The following is a 25,028-nucleotide window of genomic DNA, read 5'->3' as shown; positions in this document are numbered from 1 at the left end:
GATGGCCATAATGAGCTTTCATTCATAGCCAACTGACAACGACCACATCTGCAGCATCTTCGGCGGCCCATGGTCTTATGCTTTTGTCTTCGGCCAGGAAACCTCGCCACGATCGCGGCTCAGTCTGCATCGAGCGTTCAGACGGTTTGGTTTGGTTTGGTTTTGGTTCAGTTCAGCTTGCCTCTGCCAGCGGTTAGCCACCAAATCCGAAAGCAGCTAAAAGGCGACCTTTAAGCAGCAAAACTCACAAAATCTAACTAACTCTGAGCCGCGAAAATAATCGGCCGGTGTGAACTGTTGTCCGCTAATTCAAAAATAACGATTCGAAATTTGGCAATTAATCGAAAATAAAGTGCAACGAGAAACGGCCGACAGCCAGCGGCATATTGGCATTATACAAATCAAATGTATATAATCCACATACAATAAAGGAAACGTTAGCAGCTAATTCGCATTTGATTAGTTTATGTTTCTGTCTCGATTCGAATATTACGTTTTGATTGCGTGCATCGTCCAAAAGCGACGTAGAGAGTGTGGTGGAGTGGTCGTCTAACCATCGGATTACTGCGCTATTAGATTGGATACATTTCCCTAAGATACATGGCCAAAATGCTGGTGGTAAGTTTTAGAAAAGAAGACTACTTCTGTACTCAGATACTTCTTAGCTTACCTATAATTTACGTTCTTTGTTAAGTTTATAATCTAAATAAATGCATGACAAGTGATAAATAACGCTTCAAGGAATCCCCTAAAGATTCTAGCAATCTGAAAGTTTAACAAGCGAACCTCTATGGAAATTTCACCTGCCTCTATAATTAAATTACTTCCAATTAGCAAGACATCTGACCACGCCCAATTTTGGCACATTTGACATAGACATGCGGGTGTGGGAGTTACCGTGTTTCTGGGTTTCCGACTGACAGCTGCGATCGACGCCAATCGATCAGATAGCCCAATCATGAATATATGCATGGGATCTCAACGTTTTTGGCAAGACCAAGTTATGGAAAGTCATTTGCCAAGTCATTTGTGTAATGGGTTTTTAATGCCGTTTAATGATTCCGTTTCGGAGTCGATAAAACAATTTAATTAGCGACATGTGAGACGCATTTAATGCGCCTGCCAGCTACCGATCGAGTTCCAGTTGTTTTACGACCCCTAATCACTCAAAGTCCATTTGGGGAACATGCCTGATTAGGAGCGTTAAAAGCATATAAAGTCGGAGGTCAAAACGAGAGCGGATTGGTTTTAGACACAGGTGCTAGTCGCTTGTTTAACCCAATTGGATTGGCCAACCCGTCAAGGATTTATGGGCCTTCTGGCCCGCATGTTGGCCAGGCTGAGGCCCACACCCCAGGCATATCCGATTTCCAGCTTATGCAATCGACAGTTTATGGCCAAATTCAAATGGCCAACGCCAGTGCGACCTGTTGTTCGCCAGCCAAAGTTGAGAGTTGGCAGCAGCCTTCGACTGGACCCGAGCAACCGGATCGACTCCCATTCCCAGACCCGAAAAGCATAAAAAACCAATCCCTGCCCATCTACCAAGTCATCGGTGAAGACGTCCCAAAACGCAAGATGTGTGTAGATGTCTGCCGTTGTTGACATGCAATAAAATTTCACTTTTCACCATTGCATAATTGCAGTTTGACAATGCTTAAAATTGATTATGCTGCGTTTTCCTTTTTTACACATTTCTGTTTGCGTTGGCAAAAAAAAACGATGGCTTCCTTGCCGGCCGCTGATTTCTCCAGCCCAAAATTAGCCAACGGGTCATAAATCATCCAGCGGCAGTCAGTGTCAAGGGACACTGCCGGTTTCTTCCCAATGTGCTTAAAAAATTTAATATTTTTAAGGAAATGTTAACACAAAGGTAGTAAACAATTGTGAAACTTAAGAGCGCATGAAAAAAATTAATAAAAATAGTAAAGACAAAACCCTTTGAAAATCAAAATACTTGTAATGTTATTATACTTATACATATTTATAATTTTGTAAATCGTCGCTTTCCTAAATCCAAAAAAAAAGCTAAACATCTTTTTAAAGCCAATTGTAGTTCATTAATAAAGATTATCACAACCCCAAATTCCCGAGTTCATCTCTGTAAACTACCTTTATTTAACCCTGATGGATTAAACAAATAAAATAATTTCTTAAATATGTAAAGAAAATCTTTGTAGTTATTTCTTATCCACATCAGTTTTATTAATGAAAAACACAATTGGCTCAATAACAAAGATAGTTTACCCAAAAATCGCGCACAATATATTTCACAAAAAAAAAAAAAAAACAATTTCAATCAATTTTATCACACGTGAGTTTCTCCCGGTTATTTCAATTAACGTTTTCAAGTGCCCCGGGGCACAGATTTTCACAGTCATTGATCAGGGAGCGGGAGTATTGTTTGATTTGCTTATCGGAACTGTTGACCCGGCGTCATTGTAGGGTAACAAAAGTAAAAGTACCACACACTCACTCACGATCGGCGCTTCATTCACAAGATATCCAATTCATGGATTCAGCAAGAAATAAATAACAAGAAAAAACCGCCCGCACACTGAGCAGTCAACATATATCGTGCGAGGAGATCTGTATCTTTGCCCATGGTCTGCACGAAATTGTGCAATTGTCAAAATAGCAATTTACAATTTACCATATGATAGATGGGCAACGAAAAGGAACAGGGAATGGGCACGAAGATGCTCCTCGAATAAATCAGTGCCACTTGTAAAGTATAACTATGAAGCCGCTGAGCAAGTGCAGCGGATGAGTTGGCGGTCATGCAACGCGTTTAGGGGGAGTTTAGTGTCGCGTTCGTTGCCTAAGTCTTTTGTTTTGTAAACCCATCGACGGACGCATCGGCCGCCGAAAGGTCAACAGCAGCATTTCGAACGGGCAATTGTAGATAGTTTTCAGTGGTGGTAACTGGCACACGACGCTGAGCACACACAATGTAAGCGATTTACATAATAATATGCAACTATATAGACAGGCCAAAACAAAGCTAGGCATAAAAAAAAACATTTACCACTTCCACTGGCCACCGATGATCTCTGCACCGGCAGCATCTTCATCTTCACCTCGACTTGGCTTCGCTGGGCTCTTCCTCAACATTCGGATCTTCGGAGACCAGATGCCCGGGCATCGATAAAAGTGAAACCGAAATTGCCGAGTACACGGCCCAATGATGCCATTGACATTGCATTTTTGTCTCAACGCGCCATTAGATGTAAAGAGCAAAACAAAAAGCGAGGAAAAAAATTGTAAAAGAAAACACAGAGATTTCCCCTGCAGCCCCTCCTTAAAATCCGAAGCCCAAACAATGGGCAGACATTACGCGAACCGAAACACCAACAAACAAACAGAAATTATTATTGGATGGAAAAACCTTACCGCCATGGCTGCGACTGTATGTACAGTATATGCCGCGGAAATTTATCGTAATATGCGCACATTGGTAATTTTGTCTTATTTTTATTATGAAATGCTGTGTGGCTAAATAAAAGCCGGGAAGATGGCAAAAAGCGTTGGTCAATAAGCCGAGTCCACGGATTTTCACTCAGCCGCCACTGATGCCAGCGAGAGTTTTGGCGTGGCAAAAAACAAATATATAAACATATAAAAACTATAACCTGTTGTAACAGACAGCATAATATTATTATCATATGTCTGGCGAATTCAATTTGATGCCCAAACTTGAACTTCAGCCGTAGCTGCTTATCGCTGGTCCATCAATAAACTTGACCCCTGGTCGGCCAATCAGCCAAAAGATAACCTTTCGCGATCTGCCATAGCGAATAGCCGATATGCCATCTAGCTTACACGCAACCAAAACCCAATTAAATGCACATAAATATGCAAATAACAGTCAGCCAAATGGGCCCTAATCGAAATGTAAACAGCTATGAATGCGATTTCGGAGTAGATCCCCTCGCATATCGCGCTATATCGCCGCATTGGTCAACCACCAGCGATCCAATCAATGCCAATCAAAACGCAAAAGCTCGCTTCCATGTCAAAACAGCCTAGGCCCATGGATCATAGATTATATCGTCGATATCACGTCGAAAACAATGCCACAAAATCCGAGTTCAGGGCGCGTCAGCCTCGAAATGTGAGTGTGAAATTATGCAAATGCCCGGGACTTGCTGTCGGGCAACCAAGTGGATGGATGGCTCCCCTTGCGTTCGAGATGGTCGAGAAGATGCTGCCAGGGGCCCACACACGCAATTACGGAGGTTTTTTATGGCTCCGTGGACAACGAAGCTTGGTAGCCACAAAGGCAGTTAAAAGCCCGTAAAATACTGTAACAAATTTATTGAGCAACCGAACACTGGGGGGATCGCCATTGATAAAGGCCACAAAATAGTAGCCATTGCATCGATTTGTGCATGCCCTCATATAGTTCAAATATGGGTATTATTATTAGGCTTTTATTAAGACTTTTAAAAATACTTGTATTTTTTTTTAGATTTGTTCAACACATTTTTAGAATCAAAAAGAAGCCACATAGGTTTATTAAATACTTCAAGTTAAACCAAATTGCCAAATCACTTTTGTGTTTATTCAAACCTTAAAAATACATAAAGCAGCACGAAACTTTTTTTATTGACAGCTCTATTTGGTCATTGATAAATTTCGACCGCAGAAGATTTCTGTAACACCTTTTGATAGTTCCTCATGATAGTTCCTATTGTTTTAATTATCAAGCTAAATTTGCTTATGAATACAGTCCAATTTGTATATCTTAATAATAGGCCATTTATACGAACTATATGCCGAGATGAATATACCCAAATATGTTTTCCTTTACATCAATAAATCGTTTATTTGGGCGTGAACCGACCTTTTAATATAATATAGTTGCATTTGATGGTTTTGCTGGGGCAGCGCGATTGCAACATAATATTTACAAAATTAATATGTATGCTGGCACACATAAAGCATGAACAGCGATTTGCACCAACTCGCCAATTGGCGACGAGGGGATGGGATCTTGATGGGATTGGGCTGGGGGTTAAGAGCTGGGAGCTGGGAGCTGGGATTGCGTTATATGGCGAACTGTTACATCCAGAGCCAGATAAACAACTTTCGGCCGGGTCTCGAAATTTGGGGTTTATCATCCAGCCAGCTGCTTAATAATGCGTGGCTTGTGGATATGGATGTGGATGCAACCAAGCCACCGGTTTGAGCAATGCTAAATGCAAAAATGCAAAAATGCATCTGCAGAATGCGAAATATCTGAGGTGCAGCGGGGCTCAGCAGGCGTGAAATTAATCACAAAAAAAAACTGCAAAAAAAAGGGGGGAAATCCAGCAGCAACATAAGCGCCCCGCCAAACTGACAGCTCGAATTACTGGCATACGTATATGACGTACCGTATTTTCATTGTTGTCCGGTGGAACTGGGTTACCCAGTCCGATCCGCACGTCGAAAGTGAAGTTTCGGCTTTTGGCCAGTTTCGCATTATGCAATTGGCTGCTTCTTTTGGCCGGAGGCAATATTTGCTTACCTCAAGTGAGGGGGAAAACACTTTCGACCCACACACAAGGGATAAATAAATTATATGGTATGTATGTATGTATGTAGACGGTTTTGGGCCATTATCCATTGAGGTATTGCTAATTTATTGGCGTTGTCCGATTGTTGTTAAATCACTTTTTACACTTTGCCGCATGTTTGTGGCCAATTTCTGTGGCTTTTTCGGCTCTTTGCGGAACCCAGCGGCCAGCGAAAATAATTACGGATAATTAAAGGCGTTTTATTGAGCTGCCTTATGGCGCTTTACGCGCTTGTTAATTTCGTTCATATACCACATAAATATATATGTATATATATTCGTTCAATTAAAACGGAATTGTGCGGCTTCGTTTGATTGGGGTTTTCAGCTGGGAACTGGCGCGAATTTTAAATAGAGAAATTTTCAACGAGCTGCAGGGCTTGTTAACCTCTTGGCCATAAAACAATTAAAACTTAAAGCTTTTAACTTTATTTATAACTCACACATTGCGTTGATGTTTCCATCAATAACTAAAATAAGTTGTATTTACACTTTGTTAGTGGCAATAATCAAGAAATCCACTTAAATAGCGCAGATATTTACAATTAAGCACTTCCGCAAATGCTGCCTGGAATTTTCGTGTTTTGAAGTGGCAAACATGGCAGGGAAATGGCCCGAAATGAAAGAAATGGAAATGCCCACATGCAATTGAGCCCCGCGCCTTTTAATATATGTGGCTACAGAGATTCCTAACTGACCATTACAATTTATGATGATTGCTGTTTCTTTTTGCTGTACCAGTGGATCCTCCTTCCCCCTACATTTTTTTGTTTAAACCTTTTCCCAGCCGATCCGCGAAATCAAAGCCGGTAAACTTGATTAGCTTAGCGCCAACTTGACGCGACTGACGGACAGTCCGACTATTTGGCTGACTGACTGACTGAATGCCCACGATGATTTCCATAGTGAAATTGACGCAAATGAGCAGCCAAGCAGGCATGGCCATCGATTTTGTTGGCCAAAAAGCGAAAAGCCCAAACGGAAAGTCAATAGCAAGCCAGTTGTGCGGAGAAATGACTGCCAGCCGAAATTATTTCCCATCAAAAATGGTTGCCTCCTGGTCGTTGGCGTGGTCCATAATGCTTTGCCCTTTGGCAGAACTTGAACTCTGGCCTTGGTTTTTGGGCGGCAGGAGGGCGGCAGTAAAATTGTGAAAAATTATGATTATTTTCAGCAGCCATATAGTGTGAAAAGAGTCGACTCATGTTCGATACTATGGCAATGGACTTCAAAGGAGACGCCTTCGGTGATTCGAAGGCGGGCAAGTAGAAAGTTTAAGGGGCGAACTTCAGTCAAGAGTGTTGATCAAAGTTGAAAGATTTACCCAATGGGAAGATTGATTACTTGTGGGGTACTAACTGAAAACTGAGCTCAATCATTTGGACATTGACTTCACACCAGCAAATAATATGACTATTTCAAGAGATTCAAAGGTTATCAATACAGTCTTCATGTGAGTAATATTTTAAACTTAACAGCAATGAAATCAAATAGATTTGCAGGCACTTAAAAAATGTGTTTTCTGTACGAAGCAAACGATTTATGCAACATTGGCATTGCAAAAGACTGGAATCCTTGCTGCGAATCCAATGGGCTTTTCATTTCATCTACTGTTGTTGCTGCTGCCGATTAAATATTTTCCACTCAGGCAACGACTTTGCCACGACTGTTCAAATTTGGCCAACGACGCCGGGTAATGCCAAGTGCCAAGTGGCAACAACGTGACTGCCACACAAAAATCCTGGGCACCCAAAGTGAGCCCCAAAAACGCAGACCAAAAATTCCAAATCCAAAACCGAATACGAGCCCCGAAAAACAAAACCAAATCAAAGCGGGCAACTCACGTAGCTCCGGCGACAGGTGGTCAGATGGTTTGCTTTTCCTCCGCTCGTTGATGCAACAATTAGCCTAAGCACTTGGCCACAGCCAAACAAGAGTTGCAACTTGCTGGCCAATTTGCAAACGGTCTGCGGACTCCAATCGCATGAAAAACCACCAGGAATCAATCGTCAAGCTGTTGAAAATGGGAAATTGTGCAAGGCAATGGCTGAGGAAAATTCAAAGGAAAACGAAAAGGCAAAGGCCCAAACGCAGCTTTGGATTCCCCCAAAAAAGCAAGAAATCCGCATAGCAATAGTGGGCAGCAAAACGAAGTGTAATGCGTTATGATTTTCCATCGGCGCAAATGCCGGAAAGATTACCACGTCGAGATTAGTGGACTTGGGCTAACAAAAATGAAGGGGTCACATGCTGCAGACGAAGCATGCATTTTCCATTTTCCACCAGCTTGCAAAAGTTTCCCGGCATTGGGCTTGGCTTCTAATGTGGCAAATAAAATGCACTCGAAAATACGAGTAGCTTGGTTAATAGGAAAATCAGGAAATTTTCAAATGCAATAGAGTTATATAAAAATTCAGTCACAGCTAAAATTCGAAATAATTGTATAGACATTTGTCACACTTCACTTTAATTTTCTGATTTGCTAGTCTGCAATTTGATGCATTTATAATTTTTTTAAGTGCATTTACAAGGTTTACAAGTTTGAATCAGGTGGAAAATCAGGAATTGGTCTTAATAAAACCAAACCATTAGCTTAAGATGAATGAACATATCATAATATATAATTTCCCAACAAGTTACAACATTTCAAAGTGGGTAAAAAGTTACCAAAACCATTCCGGCAAATGCCATTTCGACTAATGCCATGCAATTGGAAATGGTTAAGGTGTCACAGGCAATTAGCCCAAGGTGTCTCCAACTAGCCGTGCACCAATTGCCATTAGAGCAAATGAGGCCCGAAACTAAGACGCCCATTAGGAGAAGGCTGTCGAACTTATTAAGTTATTAAAATTTAAGCGTACCCATTAATGTTTCCTCTTTGTTGGCTGCATCTTCATATCTTTACTTTTTATCTCGCAAACACAGAGACATTTGAACAGCTTGCCTTGGGCTTTGCTGGCGGTTCTTCTGCTGGCAGCTCTGAAGCTCCATGTGGCCAATGCGGAATCCAGTGGCGATCACAAGGAGGGGGAGGTGGAGAGCTCCAGCACGGAGAGCAACGAGATCATTCCCAGGGAGGCCATTCAAAAGCTGGACTACTCCGTGAGGCAGGCTTTGCTTCGGGCCATTGATAAGCTGGAACAGGAGGAGGCGGCTGCCACGGAGAGTGGTGAGGAAAGTCCCAGCAGCAGTGGTTCCCATTCCCTGCTTCCGCGAGCAGAGACCTCTACTCTGCCATCGCACCGCGAAAAGGATGAGATCCTGGAGGAGAGCACCCGGGGAAACGATCCGGAGCCAGTGGTACCCACTGTCCAATTCTACACGGCCACCTTTGACGAGAAGAATGCCCAGGAGCAGCTGCTCTCCTCCTTCATCGATCGCTCCAAGCTGTGGAAGAAGACCACTATCCGGAAACTGAATCAGCCCGCCGCTTCGCTGTCCCTCGAACCGAAATCCACGGAGGCGGAAGGTCCAGAGAATCGTCAGCTCACCCGGAGCGTGGATAGCTCCAGTTCGGGATCCGTGAGCAGCAATGAGATCTCCCACGACAGCGGCAGTCACGAGATCAAATTCGAGATCAGCAATATAAGGAAGACCACCACACCCACGACCACAACGTCCACGAGTACGACTACGACCACTACGTCCAGACCGCGGACCACTAGACGTCGCACCACCACAACGACGACGACCACGACCACGACCACGCCAAGGCCCACCCACAATGAGGATGGGGAGAACATAGAGCTGGTCGACAAGCAGGACATTCGGATCCAGGAAGCGCCACTCGTGACCGCTTTCACGGTGGATCTGGACGAGCGTGGCACGGCTCAAAAGTTCCGCCCATTGCTGGCGGGCAACCAGCTCCACCAGCGCACCGCCGCCAACTTTGCAGCGCCACAGCAGCAGCAACAGCTGCCCCACATCGGACCCACCATCACTAAGCTGAATGTTTTGGAAACAGAGCCGCCGGCTACTCCGCTGCCCACCCAGTTCCCACCCACCGGCAGCAGCACCTCCACCACACAGATCAGCACGAGCACCAGTGCCGGCGGTGGTTTCTCCACCACTCCCGCCTTCCTGGCCAGCTCTACTAGCAATTATGTGAAGGTATGCTGCTTTAAACTAAATCGCTATTTCTTATCGACTGGCAAATACCTTTTGATTGATATTTTATAATGGTAATTTATAAATAATATAATATTAAATGATTATTGTAGCAGGAGCCAGAGCCTCCCAGTGTGAATAACTATCTGATCGAGCGACAGAGAGCTCTGGAGCAGCAGATCTACCAGTTGAAGGTGCAGGCACAACAGCAGCAGGCTCTGATCCTGCGTCAACTGAAGCTGTTGGAGGAGCAGACCCAGAGCCGTTTCCAGGGCTCACCGATTGCCCAACCCAGCACATTGCAGCCACAGCAGCAACAGCAGCAGCAACAGCAGCAGCAACAACAGCAGCAGCAACTGCCGCAAGTACAGCAGCAACATGGTCCGCTGGAGGCCATTCAGACGGGTCTGCAACCGCCCACTTTGGGCGGGGGTTACTCCATAAGACCTTCGGTCGAATTTATACCCAGCACACATACCAAGACTGTTATTTATCCCACATATCCAATTGAGCAGCAATTGCCGCTGCGCGATGCCGTTTCGGGTCATAAATTCGCCCTGCACAATGGCAACATTAACGCGAATAACTATCAGAAGCCGCCAGCGAATGCAGTGCAGCAGATTTTCCAAAATTTGCAGCAATCTCTACAGAAATCGAACGAAAGTCCCCAGGTCCAGCCCTCCAATCAGTTCAACTTTGCACCGGCCGAGGCGTCGCAACTGCAGGCCTTGCCCCATAACAATTACAAGCCATTTCAACAGCAGCAGCAGCAACAGTTGCTGCTGCCCAACTACGTCAGCAATGCGGTGTTCCAGCAGCAGCAGCAACAACATCAGCAACAGCAGCAGCAAAGGGCGCGGCAATTCCGCCAGGAGACGGGAGTGGGTAACTTCGGCTTGAACTCCAATGTGGAGATTCAGCCGAGCAACTCCTTTGCCACCACGATTGTTAGCCAGCAGCCTGGCCTCAATTCCAATCCCAGTCTGGAGAACCAGAACTTCTACAGGCAGCACTTGACGCCCCAGTTGAGCAACCAGTTGCAGCAGAACGCGCAGCAATATCTGCAGCAGCAGCAGCAGCAGCAACAGTTGCAGCAGCCAAAAGCCAGCGGCGACAATAGTCCAGGTAATGCACACTATAAGAGCAGACCGAGTGGCCCCAGTGGCAATCATCTTAGTCAATTTAGCAGCTTAAGAAATCTTGACGAATTGAAAGTAATCAGTAAAGTTTTAGCTCTCAACCATGGGATACCGCAGTTCGCCTCACAAAACCTGCACTTCAACGGGGCCTTTTGAGCACTTGCACCACCAAAAAGCACCACCAACCAGCACCACCATCCCGCACCACAACCAGCACGAACTCCAAACACCTCCTGCTCCTCTGAGTCCTTTTTACCCAGAAACAAGTATCTACCGCCCTACACGTTGACTTAAGTTTTGCGTACAACATCTTTGTAAATATACAATCTATTTAAAAGCATAAGCATCGATCTAAGAAAAACATATAAAAATGAGCAGGATGAGCAATGTGGAGGATATGAGGAGGTAATTGTGGTAAAGCAATGTGTTGAAATGTAACAATTATTTATTTTCTATGTGAATAAAGTTTATCTTAAAGTACAACATCAGCTTGTTTTTAGATATATTTTTATAATGATAACATAAAAATAAAGATTTCTGATGAAGTGGTTCATCATGGTACTTATCTTTTGGGTTTTAATTTTTTAAACTTTGAAATATTACGACCAGAAAACCGGTACAGTGTTAATATTAACAGCGCATTAGCAGAGTCTGTAAACGTATTCGAATTCTCCCATCCCTAACATCCGTGCATCGACGCCAATCGAAATCGGCAAATTTAAAATACAATGTGACAAAGTCAGCTTTTCTCGCCAATCAATTCGAATTAAATTAATCCAATTGAGCCAAAACGCAACAATTAAGCTTGCAACGGATCAGCACTTATGTAATTTTAGAATGCGATTTGCCTGTGCGAAATGCCGACGAGAAGAACGATAAAAAAAAAACGCTGAGTACGCGTAAAAGCTTGAAAAGCTTATTTCAGTTAGCGAGTGCATGTCGCAATTTGTTTATAAACAATTGTTTTAGTTCGCTGACAGTCGTTGCCGCCAAAGGAGCGCCATGTGGTCGCGCAGCAGCAGTTCCAAAAGACAAGTGGCCACCACCGATGGTGACCCCGAAAAGGTTTTGGCGCAGGTCCAGGATCTCAGCGACTGGCTCGTCGCAAATCCGCAGATCAACGGATGCAACACCTTCGAGAACCTGCACTTCTTCCTCCGCACCTCCAAGTTCGATGTGGAGCGGGCCAAGAAGAAACTGAAAACGTTCTACCAAATGCGGGCGGAGCGCACCGAATGGTTCGACAATCGCGATCCCCAGTTGCCCGAGATCCAGGAGCTACTTAAGCTGGGCGTCTTCCTACCCATCGGTCCGGATGCCGAACAAAGGATGGTGGTGGTCATACGGACAGCAGCCCACGATCCCAAGCTCCACAGCCAGAACAATGTTTTTAAGGTGAGTCAGAGAAATACCAAGATATATGCTTTCATGTACACAGGAAAAAATAAAGTACAAAGATTTTATGATTTTATATGTAGCTAAACATATTCATGAAGGCGAACTTTTTGTGCTTTAATAAAATGTAACTTAAAATTTTAATAATATTCAAATATGATAAGTTTCGTCCACATTTTTCCCCCCATGTACTTATTCTCCGACCTTTGTTTCCCAGACCAGCAAAATGATATTGGACCTGCTGCTAAAGCTCGATCCGGAGACCTGTGCCCGCGGAATGGTGGCTATTCTGGATATGCAGGGCGTTCAACTGGGGCATGCTCTCCAAATGAATCCGAAGCTCATCAAGAGATCAGTGGAAAGCTGGACCGCCTATCCATGCCAGCCCAAGCTATTGGAGTTCACCAACGCCCCCCGTCATGTGAACTTCTTCTTGAACACCTTTAGGTGGGTTGTATGTTATTAGTCAAATAAGAACTTACTATATATTATCATTATTTTAGAATATTTATGACGCCCAAGATAAGATCGCGACTTTTCGTGCGTCGCGAAGGAACATCCGTGAACTGTGATCAGTTGCCAAAGGAACTCGGTGGTCAGGGATTAAGCTATAAGGAGCTGTCTGTGAAGTGGAAGCAGTTGGTCGAGGAGAACGCCGATTTCTATGTGGAACAAGACAAATACAAAAGCAAGCTCAAGTGATTGGGGTTAGTGTGGCGACAGTGATAACAAGGCGATTAGCCGAATGTTATAGATTAGTCGAAAACATTTACAATGCGCAAATGCACAAAGGCGCATATCAGTTGTCATATTTTATGGAAGGGTACTGTAAGTACTCCCTAATTCCCCACTTAACCATATTTGTATATTATAAGTCATTACGTTAAACCTTTTTAAAAAAGGTTATTTTCATTGTGTTAATCATCATTATTATCTTTTTTTTCTTTGCTTAATAAAGTGTCAATACACGATAAACCGAACGAAAAAGAGACGAGTTTATTCATAATATTCTCTTTATTAGTATAAAACGTATCAAAAATGTTTATCAAGTCTACAATTATTATCAGTTATTGGGTGCTGCCGACCGTCGCCTCAAATTGCTGGGGTTTGCATTACAAAATCGCTTGATCCGCTGAACCGCGAGCAATTAGCGATAGTTTAATAGTAATAAATACATAGAATACATACAGAAAGAAAAACGATAAACAAGGAAACACGCATAGTTTGTGAACGTAATATTGGTTGTTTCTCGAAAGCGGGAGGTGTTAGTTATAGAAGGCGTGCTGTTGCTCTTGCTGCTTTTGTTTTCTCCTTTACATATACATATAAATATGATTTATACTCCTTAAAGTTACGTTTCACATATAAAAATATAGTAGTTGCTCTGGATCAGCAATTAGCCCGCTATAGTTCGGTTCACATTGCCAATTGGCTGTTTTTTGTTTTCTTTTGTTTAGTGGGAGGCACCCCATGAAGCAATGAACGAAACATAAAAGTATTGGCGGTAACTAACTAAAGCGTAATACACGAGTCTGCCAGAGCGCTTTCATCACAAGTCCAACTGCAAGCGCAGACCACCGCCACCGCCGCCGGAATCGCGCAAATTCGCGGCTCCATGCAGTGATTCCTATATCTGCCGCTCATCCTTAGCCGTCAGCTTGTCGATGAGCTCCTGCAGCGGGGCCAGTTCGCGCCGTTCAATCAGATTGAACTCCTGCACGAAGAAGATGAAGTGCTTGAAGGACGTGTTAAGATGGGCCTCCTCGCCAAGCGTCACCACCTCTGTGAAGTGCTGGTGGTAGATGTGCGCATACACGCGGAACAGACGCTTCAGTATGGTCTTGGCGGAGGAGTGAAAGTTCTTTGGAAACGGCACACCGATCTTGGAGGGAAACAGGGTCTCGTCGTCCAGCTGGTCCTGCACCCAAGTCATCAGATAGTCTATATACTTGGGCGCGCTGCACTTGATGGGCTTCTTTACGGTCAAACCGTCGGCCCAGTGGTACTCGTATTTCGGACCAGCCGACATGATGCCACAGGTCTCCTCGGTGCAGAACTCGGTGATGGTGCCGTACAGCATGTTGATCTGGTTGAAGAAGTCCACGGCTGGATTGAAGAAGTGACAATGAGCATCGGTTTTCTTTCGCGACTTACACTATACAAGACTCACTGTTAACGGCCACCCACTCGTTGAGATCCTCGCCATCTGGAAGGGCCACTGCGTTGCGCAGGTTTCCCGATCCCAGCGTGGCGGCCGCATGCTTCATGAGATCATATTGGTGTGTGCCTTCCGGGATGTTCTTCTTGGGCTTGAAGGTCTTGCTGGAACGGGAACCGCTGTGGAAAGAGAAAGGCAATAAGTCGCGGCCCCAAACAGCCCCACTCAGTAACACATAATACAGTAAAGATTCTATAGCTTGAAACGTAAGAAACTTCGTTCAATACGCAATACAAGGTACACCCCTAAAACAAGTATTTCGCCTTCTTTTACCGTTTTTAAATTCATTGAGCAAGAATGCAAGATATCTTTGAAAAGCTATGTTTGAAACACCACAGACAAAAATAGGGAAGTTCCACTGTACAGGAGGTTGGGGATATCACCCCAAAAAGGGCAAACAAAGCCGGAAAGTCAGATGTGGGGGCGGGGTGATCCGAGCTTTCTTTGTGCACCAAAGGATTGCAGTTGCACTACGTTTTGCCCCCCTGAGAACTTACAACAAGAAGTCCATGGCATGCAATTGCTGTGCTCCGCCTTTCACTGGGCCTCCAATGGAATTTTCCTATGCGTAGACTTTTCCGGCGAGTGACACCGCTTTTTCGGCTCTCCTGTGTCGTGTCAGCAGCTTTGATCCGCCGATTTTCACACAATTAGAATAATAATCGAAGAAAAGTGGCTGGAATTCGCACAGCAGGTTTCTTTCTCTGGCCAACTGGGAAATGGCAATGATGGTATCTGTATCTGGCCTCCAGTTGGTCGGTCTGTAAACTAGTGCCGTAGCCCAACAGCTGATGCGAGCGGTTCCAGGAAGTGTGCCGAGCCAACTATTAATTCTGTTGTGTTTATAAACGCAAAAAATTTGTTATAAATAAAAATAAAATTGCTTTCACACACAGAGACAGTTGATGAAAGTGCGAGAGGGACAACGCGACAGGTTAACAGGCTATCAACGTGGCCAGCCTGTTAAAATAATTCAGTACGGTACTGCGGTATTTTATCTGGTATGTCCCTAACATTCTGCAACTGGCTCGCTATGGTCACACTTGAAGTTAGCACGTGGAAAAACAACTGTAGCAGCATCGTGGGTGTATAAAAATATATATTTCTTAATTAAATCGGCATATATTCGGCGTAGATATGGTAAATATTTAAGTGCAATATTCATATATTTGACTGCTCTGCTGGTTGCCCGTGAAATGAAAATGTTTTCCCTGCGAAAACTAACCTACACATGCGGAGCACCCAAAACCACATGTGTTTGCCACCGCATCATACTGATAATTTTCCATTTCCCCGCCTCCAGTCGAACCTGTATGTGCTGTACGAACATGCGGCGGGCTTCTCGCTCTTCTCCGTCAAGGAGTTCGAGGAGGTGTCCATGTTCCTGCCCCAGGTGGAATCCTCGGTGACGGACCTCGCCAAGTTTAACTCCATTGTTAAGCTGGCTGGATTTGCGCCTTTCAAGACGGCCATTGCCGCACTGGAGAACATCAATGCCATTTCCGAGGGCATTGTGCCGCAGGATCTGCTCTCCTTCTTGGATGACTTCTTCGCCAAGCTGAAGAAGAAGAAGTGCACCTTGGGTATTGCGGATGCCAAGCTGGGAGCTGCCATCACCGAGGCCATTGGCGTCCAGTGCAGTCACTTTGGAGTGGTTCCTGAGATCCTGCGCGGCGTGCGATTCCACTTCGCTAAGTTGGTCAAAGGTAAGTTAGCTGCTTTGCAAGGAAAATCCTCTTTGTCTAACTAAATTCTCTTCCGTCCGCTCCAGGATTCACCGACAAGTCCGCTGGCGTTGCTCAGCTGGGTCTGGGCCACAGCTACTCTCGTGCCAAGGTCAAGTTCAATGTTCATCGTTCCGACAACATGATCATCCAGTCGATTGCACTGCTGGATCAGCTTGATAAGGACGTGAATACCTTCTCCATGCGGATACGCGAGTGGTACTCGTATCACTTCCCAGAACTGGTCAAAATCGTTCCCGACAATTACATGTTCGCCAAGGCGGCTAAGTTCATCAAGGATCGCAAGAACCTCACGCAAGACCAGCTAGAGGATCTTGAGAAGATCGTCATGGACTCCGCCAAGGCTCAGGCTATCATTGATGCCGCCAAGATGTCCATGGGCATGGACATCTCCATTGTGGATCTGATGAACATTGAGCTGTTCGCCGAGCGCGTTGTCAAGCTCTCCGAATACCGAAAGAAACTGTCTACCTACTTGCACAACAAAATGAACTTGGTGGCGCCCAATCTACAGTCTTTGATTGGCGACCAGGTCGGTGCCCGCCTGATATCGCATGCCGGCAGCTTGACCAATCTGGCCAAGTACCCAGCATCTACAGTACAAATCCTGGGTGCCGAGAAGGCGCTCTTCCGTGCTCTAAAGACCCGCTCCAATACGCCCAAGTATGGTCTTATCTATCACTCCTCGTTCATTGGTCGAGCTGGCCTGAAGAACAAGGGTCGCATCTCTCGCTTCCTGGCCAACAAGTGCTCCATCGCGTCCCGTATCGATTGCTTCCTGGAGCAGCCGACTAGCGTGTTTGGCGAAACTCTTAAGCAACAGGTCGAAGATCGCCTCAAGTTCTACGAGTCCGGCGATGTGCCGCGCAAGAACATTGAGGTAATGAAGGAGGCCATCGAGGCAGCTGGCCAAGAGGCGGCAGTCACTGCACAGTCCGAGAAGAAGAAGAAAAAGAAGAAGCGGGCGGCTGAGGACGAGGGCGAGACGAATGGCGCCAGCAATGGAAACGGAGCAGCCGCCGAGGCGGAGAATGGCAATGGCAACGATGATGGAGAGCCAAAGAAGAAGAAGAAAAAGAAGAACAAAAACAAGGAAGCGGTGGAGGCGTAAATGTCTCTGTTACATTCAACTTAGTTTTAGTCCACACAATTATCTTTTACTTACGTGCTTCTTTTGTATTTCCTTTGACCCTGATGGATCGCATTTCAAGTAATAATAAACATATACTTTGGAGGGTATTCCCACCGGAATTTTATGAGTTTCCGTTTTAAATCAAGAGACTATCATAATTATTGGTTTCAATTTTTTTATATTTCATATTTGCTTTACATTCAATTTATATACAGACACATCGTAACGTTAACTATTGCTAAAATTGTTTGATTTCATTACGTGTAGTATTTTGTTTAACAATTTCAATGTTGGATCGCTCAGCCGTCCGTCCGCGCGTTGTGCTAACAAATCAGTACAACCATTATTCAACTACTCTGTGTATTGCATTTGATGACGACTTTCAAATTCCGAGTGGACGATCAGGACGGATGTGGAATTAATGGGTTTGATCCGGAAAATTGCATCGGGGGTAAATTGTTTAACAACGAATTTAGCAACAAATTGCACGTGTCGCAAACTTTGTACAGCAAGGGGGAAAGGAAAACGTAAATAATATATAGAACTGACAAGTTTAGCGATCGTGGAAATGTGAATGTGAGAGTGGACATTTTGGGTAGTAGGTTCAAGGCGGATTGGGTTAAATTAGGCTAAAAAATATCATTGAAACAAGTCGAATGCCGACGAGCTATTATTGTTATTATTGCTGTGATTCTGCTGCTGCTGCTGCTGGAACGCTCCAAAGTTGGCAAATGCTGATTGGTTTTGTGGAATGCTTTGTTGCGGTGCCGGAGCCCCAAAAATGTTCGGACTGGTCATTGGCGACAGTCCAGGGAATCCGCCACCCGTCTGCACATTCAGTGGCGCCTTTGCCGGACTGTTGGTCTTCAGGGCATTCATCGAAGGGGCCGGGGCACTGGGCTTGCCCGACTTGCTCATCAGCAGGTTGTCCAGGTCAATGTTCATCTTGCCGCCCTTCAGGTCGCCCGACCAGGTGGCGCCCACAGCGGTGGACTGAGCACTGGCAGCAGCGGGGACTGCGCCCCCGTTGGTATTATTGTTATTATTGGTCACCGACATGGGCTGGAGCAGATTATTGCCCGTGACGGCGGCAATGGGAGGCATCATATTGTCTGGAAAAAAACAAAAGCAATAATAATGTTATTCGGGGTTTAATATTGGATCCAATGTGTGTGTGGTTTGCAATACAAATATGCAGTAGGAGAAAAACAAATAAACAAAAGAAAGTAGTTTAAATGAAGTAAATCCATATATGTATACCTGCAATACAATGGCATCGAGGACGAGAGATAATTAAACAATAATTCCTCGAACTATTATCTTATTTCTAGCAAATACATATCTCTCTTTCGAGTCTATTATTAGTGTTTTACAATAATAAGAAAATGTTTAAGGACACAGCGTTTACGTTTGTATGAGAATTGATGTAAAGTATGAAGTAATCTTGTATTTGATCATATAATGATATTATATTAATTCGGAAATATTAACGATTACGACTCTGAATATTTCGGTAAATAATTGTTCGTTTTTCCGTAACAAGAAATATGCTTATTGTATTTTAAATACAGTTTTAATATTTTAAATCTCTTAACACTCTATATGCTGCTTTCAAAACTTGTTGATCGCCACATTAGGCAGCCTGTTCCATGGCGGCTGTGTCAAAGAGTTTGTAGCAGGTGTCCAGAATGCTTTGGGCCAGCTCACGACATTCCTCCGAAGTCTCTCCGCCCACCAAAGGCGATCTTATGAAGTCATTCAGCCAGCGCTGCAGTTCGTTCAACGACTCCGCAAAGTGCTGGGCCAGCACATGAGCTGGTGTGGTGACCAAGGCGATTCCTATTAGCTGCAGTGTGGCCGCTCGGACGCGAGCCTCGGCATTGAATCGTACAAAGGCGCACAGGTCAAAGACCTCGCGGGTCATCGCCGGCAGCAGTGGACAGTTTTGGGAGCACATGACCAGCACGGACAGGGTGTGTAGCAGGTTAACAAGCAACTGGGTGTCGATGTCGTGAGAAATGTTTTCGTATTTTACGTAAAGCATCTGCCGGGTGCGCTGTCCCCGCACCAAACTGAAGAAAAATGTACCGGCAACGGGGTGAAATGAATTGGCCTTCTCCGTTCGATCTCCAGCTTTGGGCTTGCTGAAATATCTCTTCGTCTTGGCCCGCAGCCGGTCGCGGATGATCCTTTGGGCAGCGGCCAGACGAGCGGCCGGACTCTCCTCCTCCTGCTGAAATTCGAACTTTCGGGGCTGCTTGGCTGCCGGTGGTACAACATCCAGAATTTCCATCTCATCCTGCTTGTTTTCATCGCCAGAAAGTTCTTTCGCCGTTGCTGCCAGTACCTGAAGCATCAGAATACGGACACTGGCCGAATAGCAGGAGTTATCCGTGTGGAACTGGCGGCATAAGTACTCGGCACAGGGACCAGGATGAGCCACACAAATGGCCACGCAACACTTAAATTGCGTACGTTCGAATTGCTCATAGTAGAACTGCATTTCCATGACCAAGAAAAGTTTTAGCAGATCCAAGGCCAACTGAGTATCATGCTTGGCCAGCTGGCCCCGTATAAGTTGCTCCGCTGTGCCCATGGCTCCTTCGAACACCTGATAATTTTCCACTTTCTCTCGAAGCAGGTGCAGTAAGTCGATGACGAATTTGGGACGCTGATCAATGGTGGTGGTTGTATCGTTGGTCATGTCGTAGGGTTTCAAATCATCATCGTCTTCATCCAGTGGCTCGTCGTCATCCGAGTCCAGCTGCATGTTCACATTCTGATTTTTGGGAGCGGGCTTTGGTTTTATTTCAATATTCGGCTTCTGTGGCTCCTTCTGCTCTGAAGTACTCATAAAGTCACTGAGATGTAGTTCCAATTGCTTCTGCTGATCCTCACAAGGCTTCTCATCTAGCTCAGTTTTGCTCGAGCTTTCAAACTGACCCAGTTCATCAAACTCTTCGAAGATGTGCCAATGAAATGTACCCTTAAATGAATCGTAGTCGAATCGTAAGCGATCATCCTCCTTCGTATCAGGCAAGGCAATAAAATTGAAAATTAGCTCCACGGTCTTCATTCCTACATGACGCTGCAGTGCATCTGGGGACTGCAGATGGTTGCTGAGTCCATCGTGGAGCTGACGCTTGATGTTCAAATCCGTTTCAAGATTCCTACAAAGGCATTTTCCCGCCAACACAAGCAATTTGGATATAGCCAAGTGTTCTTGGCTGCCCAGTTTCTGCAAGGAAATGCGCTTCGACCAGATTCCAAGCAACTGATTCAAAAGAATCTGCAGTTGAGCAGGAGCTACGGCGTTAAGATAACTGGCCAATGTTTTAAGCTGCTTATTATCCACGGGTGTGCGTTGAAGAGGCAACTTCTGGAGCAGGCAATGCTTCCAATGAGGTGTTTCCAAAGTAGCAGCACCTATAAGAACGTACAGATTCAATCCCGCAGAAAGGGCCGATTGTGCCGTTTTTAGGCAAGCAGCGGGATCCAATTCTCTTAAGATGGTATGCACTACTTTTCTTCCTCTGGGAGCCACCGCGTAGTCCTTAAGTACTCGTAGGATGCTTTCCAAAGTTGGACCATCGTAAATTAGGTTTATAGCCTGTGACAAAAGCCAGGAGTACGGTTCCAAATCAAAGTATTCCGCATTATCATCGCACTGTAGGACAAAGTGCAAGGATTTCAGCCACTGGCGCAGCAACAGTTTCTGATAAGAAACTGGAGCAAACGTCTCCGGCAATCTTCTTCCTAGTCGATTGGCCACCTGGGCTGGCAGACTGATAAGCAATTGAAAGAACGCTTTCACCTGGGCATCCAGCTCCTCCACTTTTCTTTCCGGCATAACTTTGATAGTCCGCGCAAAGCGCTGCATCAAGGACGCTCTCTGGCGGGAGATGTGCAGCAAGGCGATAGAAATTAGGCTCTCATCCTTAACCATGTTTTCCAGAAAGGAACTAATTGTACTGGGAAACTTATCCAATCTAGTCTGAAGCGACTCAAAGGCAACCGATACATAATCAAAGCTGTGATCCAGTTTAAAAATGTTAAGGACTTCGACATCCTGCGATGGCTCTGGCCAATCCTGGCTGAATAGCTCTGTCAATTGATTCAGCAATGCGGCATACTCTCCATGGGCAAGACAGCTCCAGTCGCACGTCAGACGATCGAGGCCAACCAACTGCTCTGGTGTGGTAAATCCGGGCAGTGCGTTTGAGTTATGCAGTTCACCCAGAATGGCTGCCACTTGGGCAACGGCTGAAGCGCTCTGGACCTGCATTAAATCGCGCAACTGCTTCTGAGCCTTGGAAAAAGCCAGACGCACTGCCTCAGGTGGTGGCTGTGGGGAAGCCGACGACATCGAATCATTACTGGATGCCAACTGCTCTTCAACAGCTACGAGAGAGAACGAGAAGAGAACGAGTGCATCCGATTGGAAAATGTTGCCGTTTATATGTGGGAGGATGAGATAGTGTATCTTTGTGTGGGCTGTGGAGCTCGAGGTAGAGATAACGGCTCTAGTCAAGCTCGGAAGGCGCACCTTCATGCAGCGATACCTAAATATATCATGAAGTGACTAAGGCCAAGGCAATTACTCTAATCTTAAACCTACTTCAAATTTAAGACTATGTTAAGCTACAAGAATCAAACTACAACTCACCCATGGGCATGCTTTGGTGAATGGACAGATCGCCCAGGCCTGCCAGGAGATCTGTAGCCGTTGTGGCTGCTGCCGTCGAGGTGGGAGCTGAATTAAACAGGTCAAACGAATCGTTCGCCGGCGTGGCAGTCTTCAGCAAATTACCGTCCAGCGCAGAGGTCGACGTTGTCGAGCCTTGGAACGCCGCAAAGTCGGCGAACTCATCGTTCGCAGCCGGAACCAAGCCCGTTGATGGTGGCTCACTGATCGTCGATCCCGCTGAGGGTTGCCCGAAAGCAGCGGCGAAGTCGCCGAATTCCTGCTGGCTAGCATCGCTGGCGCGCGGATTGAAGTCATCATCGTCATCCACAATCACGGCAGCACTGTTTAGCGTCTTCTCCTGCCCCGGCGGTGGCGAGCAGGTCTTGAACAGATCGTCCAGCAGATCGTTGTTATTGCTTTGCGTATTATTGTTTGCCTTGGAAGCAGACGGCGATGGCGAAGCGCCGCCCATCAAGTCCACGCTGGTGGGAGTGTCACGGTGAGTTGGCGAGTGGATGCCAGCAGCACCGCCAGGAGCTGGCTTTCCGAAGTTTGCCGCCGCACCCAGATCGATCTTCTTCTGGGACAGCGCTGGCTTGGCAGAAGCCGTTGAAGTGGGCTGCTTAGAGACAGGGGAACTGACGGTCTTCGAACGAATGTTCATGTTGAGGCTGGAAGGTTTGGCCTCACTGGCCACTTCGGCGGGACTTGCACGGTCATTGTATCGATAGTTACGTCTGCGGGGAGAAGAGAAGATAGATTGTATATCCTATACAACTGGTTAACTGGCAAAGTGAACACTTGCCTTGGACTGGGTGAATCGCTGTCGGATCCTTCTCGCTCTCCATCGTAATGAGTATCATCATCCTCATACCGATCCTTGTCGGCGCTTTTGTCGGAGTCTGAAGAAAAATCATGAATATCAATAATACACAAACAATATTTGGATTAAAATCTTTAAAAAAAAAACTGCTAGCTTACACCAATTGTCTCCACGACTAGAGCGGTAATCGCCATCATTGTAGCCTCCGCTACCACCGCCGCCTCCTCCAGAGCCACCACTATAGCCGCTGTAGCCACCGCTTCGCATGCCCATGGCGTCGCTGCTCATGCCGATGTACTTGTCCTTGTTCTTCTTTGCCTTTTTGCGCTCCTCGCGCAAACGATCATCGTCCTGAATAAAGTCTATAAGCTCTCGTACCTTATGCCTAACATTAATACCCTGATCCTTGCCGCCCTCGTCGGTGAACGTATAGTTCTCCAGCGAGCGCAGATCGTAGATGTGCTCCCGAGAGGAGGTTACCACCCGCTCAGAGCCGTTTCGCACCAAATAGTTTAGCAGAAGGAGGCTCTGTAAGTAAAAATGTATTCGTTAGCTCTATATTTATCAGCTTTAGTTGAAAACTTTACCTTGTAGGTGCGTCGCCAGTTGGTTTTATTGTCCTGCAGCATGCGCTTCCACAGCATAGACATCACCTCCGGGAATGTTTCGTATGAGAAGGTGGAGTAGGCCAATTCCTGCATGAGGGGTCCTGTAGGCCCCCACGGATCATCGTTGGTAGCTTCCCGCACCTTGCCCTCCGTTTCCGTGTAATTCATCACGACATTGGTGCTGCAAGTGAGAAGACAATCATTATTTTATTTTAAAGTAACTATAAACCATTTTACGATGTTCCTCGCAGAACTTTTGTTTTCTTAAATAATGGCTATTTAGGTAAGTATTGAATAAACTTAATCGAATAGATAATCAAATAGATAGAGGGGCAGTTAATCAGAACTGGTATTTTTAAGTAAACGGTGTGTGACGATACGGATTTACAATGCCCAGTTGCAGATAAGTAAGTAATACGCATGGCTTGGCTACGACGTTGATAGACGTTCGAAACGTGATGGAAGAGGGCCAATTGTCGCAAATGGGCCAGCTAGGTGTTCCTTATCAGTTCGAGATAAGCCCTAGGAAAAGTGTACCCGCGCACTTAACCTAATGAGTTCGGTGCTGGCTATCGAGGCACCATTGCCTTCCCATTATTTATTCGAACTATGGGCTCTTTTTTAGAAACAACTACCCCATAAAAGGCGCAGGTGAATGGGGACACCCATAATTAATAATTCGATGGGGAAACAGAAACACCCATTTCACTGGAAAGCCTGGAAGTGGAGCTGTTAACACAGGTGAAAACATTTTGTTTTATTTGGGCAGTCGAAAGCAAACAAATTGTTTCTTGATAAAGTTCCACACACACGCACAAAGCCAGCATATACACATGGATATCCATATCGGAATGCGGCTGTGTTGGTAAAGCTCGCTTGGAATGGAGAACAACCTTGAAAGCAGTTAAAAACGTGAACCTAATCCAGCACCCCGATGCAGTTCATCCATAAGTAAGATATCTTCATGAATTATTAGGCATTTCTGCATGACATAGAGCTTTTGAAATCCTTGAGGAGTTGGGGGCGTGGCGGGAAATCAGGGAACTTGGGGCGTGGGAGTCTTTACATTCACTTCGGCGTTAAGGGAATGTTATACACACATCCCATTATATATACGTATGGATATATCCTATATATTCCTGATCACTTACACCTTGTCCGCCAATTCGCGCACTTTCCACATGCTGATGAACTTATCCACCATTTTGAGGCTATCGAATGCTACGGAATTTTTCACACAATCTCGTCGAAAAGTGGCTGGAAAATCCAACTACAACAAGACGTCGAACTCGTTTTCGCTTGGCGTGCCGTTTTCTGACTGTTTCGCAGCTGACGATTTGCACTTTTGCATGGAAACTGCGCACCTGTCTCGCACCCGCGCTTTTCGCAAACAAAAATGTAAAAATTTAAACCAAAATTGTAAAACAAAATCACAGCAGCTAATATTTGGTGAGCTGTCGTGTCCAGTGTTGCAAGCAGTGTTGCCAACTCTCACTGTTCAAGTGTAGCTAAATCCGATAAATAGCTGTAGCCTTTATTAATCAAAATTAGCTTTATAAGTTTGTGCTGTAAATAGTTCAATAAAAGATTAGTTTTTATTTTATTATAGCTCAA

The 25,028-nt window shown here is 45.3% G+C and overlaps 5 protein-coding genes across 6 annotated transcripts; 3 read left to right on the top strand and 2 right to left on the bottom strand.

Moving 5' to 3' along the window:
- The first annotated feature begins 112 nt into the window (after window positions 1–112).
- LOC117142803 (transcription factor SPT20 homolog) lies at window positions 113–11,291 on the top strand. Its single transcript, XM_033307010.1, has 4 exons — window positions 113–618; window positions 8,486–9,670; window positions 9,781–10,792; window positions 10,901–11,291. Exons 1-4 carry the CDS (start codon window positions 601–603, stop codon window positions 10,960–10,962), a joined length of 2,277 nt encoding a protein of 758 aa, XP_033162901.1. The 5' UTR covers window positions 113–600; the 3' UTR covers window positions 10,963–11,291.
- A 444-nt stretch (window positions 11,292–11,735) lies between these two features.
- Window positions 11,736–13,151, top strand: LOC117142805 (retinol-binding protein pinta). The gene is made up of 3 exons (XM_033307013.1): window positions 11,736–12,201; window positions 12,419–12,648; window positions 12,705–13,151. Exons 1-3 carry the CDS (start codon window positions 11,809–11,811, stop codon window positions 12,901–12,903), a joined length of 822 nt encoding a protein of 273 aa, XP_033162904.1. The 5' UTR covers window positions 11,736–11,808; the 3' UTR covers window positions 12,904–13,151.
- A 45-nt stretch (window positions 13,152–13,196) lies between these two features.
- LOC117142806 (MOB kinase activator-like 1) lies at window positions 13,197–15,353 on the bottom strand. Its single transcript, XM_033307014.1, has 3 exons — window positions 14,917–15,353; window positions 14,372–14,538; window positions 13,197–14,307 (listed from the first exon to the last, which is right to left on the bottom strand). Exons 1-3 carry the CDS (start codon window positions 14,928–14,930, stop codon window positions 13,829–13,831), a joined length of 660 nt encoding a protein of 219 aa, XP_033162905.1. The 5' UTR covers window positions 14,931–15,353; the 3' UTR covers window positions 13,197–13,828.
- Window positions 15,354–15,448: 95 nt separating this feature from the next.
- On the top strand, window positions 15,449–17,420 carry LOC117142804 (nucleolar protein 56). The gene is made up of 3 exons (XM_033307012.1): window positions 15,449–15,559; window positions 15,723–16,125; window positions 16,191–17,420. The coding sequence occupies exons 1-3, from the start codon at window positions 15,557–15,559 to the stop codon at window positions 17,273–17,275; spliced, it is 1,491 nt and encodes a 496-aa protein (XP_033162903.1). The 5' UTR covers window positions 15,449–15,556; the 3' UTR covers window positions 17,276–17,420.
- Window positions 17,421–17,454: 34 nt separating this feature from the next.
- On the bottom strand, window positions 17,455–24,908 carry LOC117143117 (clathrin interactor 1). Of its 2 annotated transcripts, none has more exons than XM_033307605.1 (6): window positions 24,566–24,904; window positions 23,394–23,595; window positions 22,965–23,334; window positions 22,789–22,885; window positions 21,963–22,720; window positions 17,455–18,408 (listed from the first exon to the last, which is right to left on the bottom strand). In XM_033307605.1, exons 1-6 carry the CDS (start codon window positions 24,616–24,618, stop codon window positions 17,936–17,938), a joined length of 1,953 nt encoding a protein of 650 aa, XP_033163496.1. In that variant the 5' UTR covers window positions 24,619–24,904; the 3' UTR covers window positions 17,455–17,935. The 2 variants fall into 2 exon arrangements, with proteins under 2 accessions (XP_033163496.1, XP_033163495.1); XM_033307604.1 differs by lacking the exon at window positions 17,455–18,408 and adding an exon at window positions 18,452–21,697 and having other exon boundaries at window positions 24,566–24,908.
- Window positions 24,909–25,028: the final 120 nt, after the last annotated feature.

Source organism: Drosophila mauritiana, chromosome 3R, assembly GCF_004382145.1.
Source record: "Drosophila mauritiana strain mau12 chromosome 3R, ASM438214v1, whole genome shotgun sequence".
Lineage (NCBI taxonomy): Eukaryota > Metazoa > Arthropoda > Insecta > Diptera > Drosophilidae > Drosophila > Drosophila mauritiana.
This window is presented reverse-complemented; position numbering and strand designations above follow the sequence as displayed.

What these genes read in the sequence shown, in the direction of transcription:
- LOC117142803 (XM_033307010.1), top strand. An exon ending in CTACTAGCAATTATGTGAAG is followed by an intron (nt 9,671 to 9,780) that starts GTATGCTGCTTT and finishes TGATTATTGTAG; the next exon opens with CAGGAGCCAGAGCCTCCCAG. An exon ending in CAGCGGCGACAATAGTCCAG is followed by an intron (nt 10,793 to 10,900) that starts GTAATGCACACT and finishes GTAAAGTTTTAG; the next exon opens with CTCTCAACCATGGGATACCG.
- LOC117142805 (XM_033307013.1), top strand. Translation starts at nt 11,809, where the DNA reads ATGTGGTCGCGCAGCAGCAGTTCCAAAAGACAAGTGGCCACCACCGAT. An exon ending in GCCAGAACAATGTTTTTAAG is followed by an intron (nt 12,202 to 12,418) that starts GTGAGTCAGAGA and finishes TTTGTTTCCCAG; the next exon opens with ACCAGCAAAATGATATTGGA. An exon ending in TTCTTCTTGAACACCTTTAG is followed by an intron (nt 12,649 to 12,704) that starts GTGGGTTGTATG and finishes TCATTATTTTAG; the next exon opens with AATATTTATGACGCCCAAGA.
- LOC117142806 (XM_033307014.1), bottom strand. An exon ending in CGAGTGGGTGGCCGTTAACA is followed by an intron (nt 14,308 to 14,371) that starts GTGAGTCTTGTA and finishes TCTTCAATCCAG; the next exon opens with CCGTGGACTTCTTCAACCAG.
- LOC117142804 (XM_033307012.1), top strand. An exon ending in CTTCGCTAAGTTGGTCAAAG is followed by an intron (nt 16,126 to 16,190) that starts GTAAGTTAGCTG and finishes CGTCCGCTCCAG; the next exon opens with GATTCACCGACAAGTCCGCT.
- LOC117143117 (XM_033307604.1), bottom strand. Translation starts at nt 24,618, where the DNA reads ATGGTGGATAAGTTCATCAGCATGTGGAAAGTGCGCGAATTGGCGGAC. An exon ending in CGCGAATTGGCGGACAAGGT is followed by an intron (nt 23,596 to 24,565) that starts GTAAGTGATCAG and finishes TCTCACTTGCAG; the next exon opens with CACCAATGTCGTGATGAATT. An exon ending in TAGTCGTGGAGACAATTGGT is followed by an intron (nt 22,886 to 22,964) that starts GTAAGCTAGCAG and finishes ATTTTTCTTCAG; the next exon opens with ACTCCGACAAAAGCGCCGAC.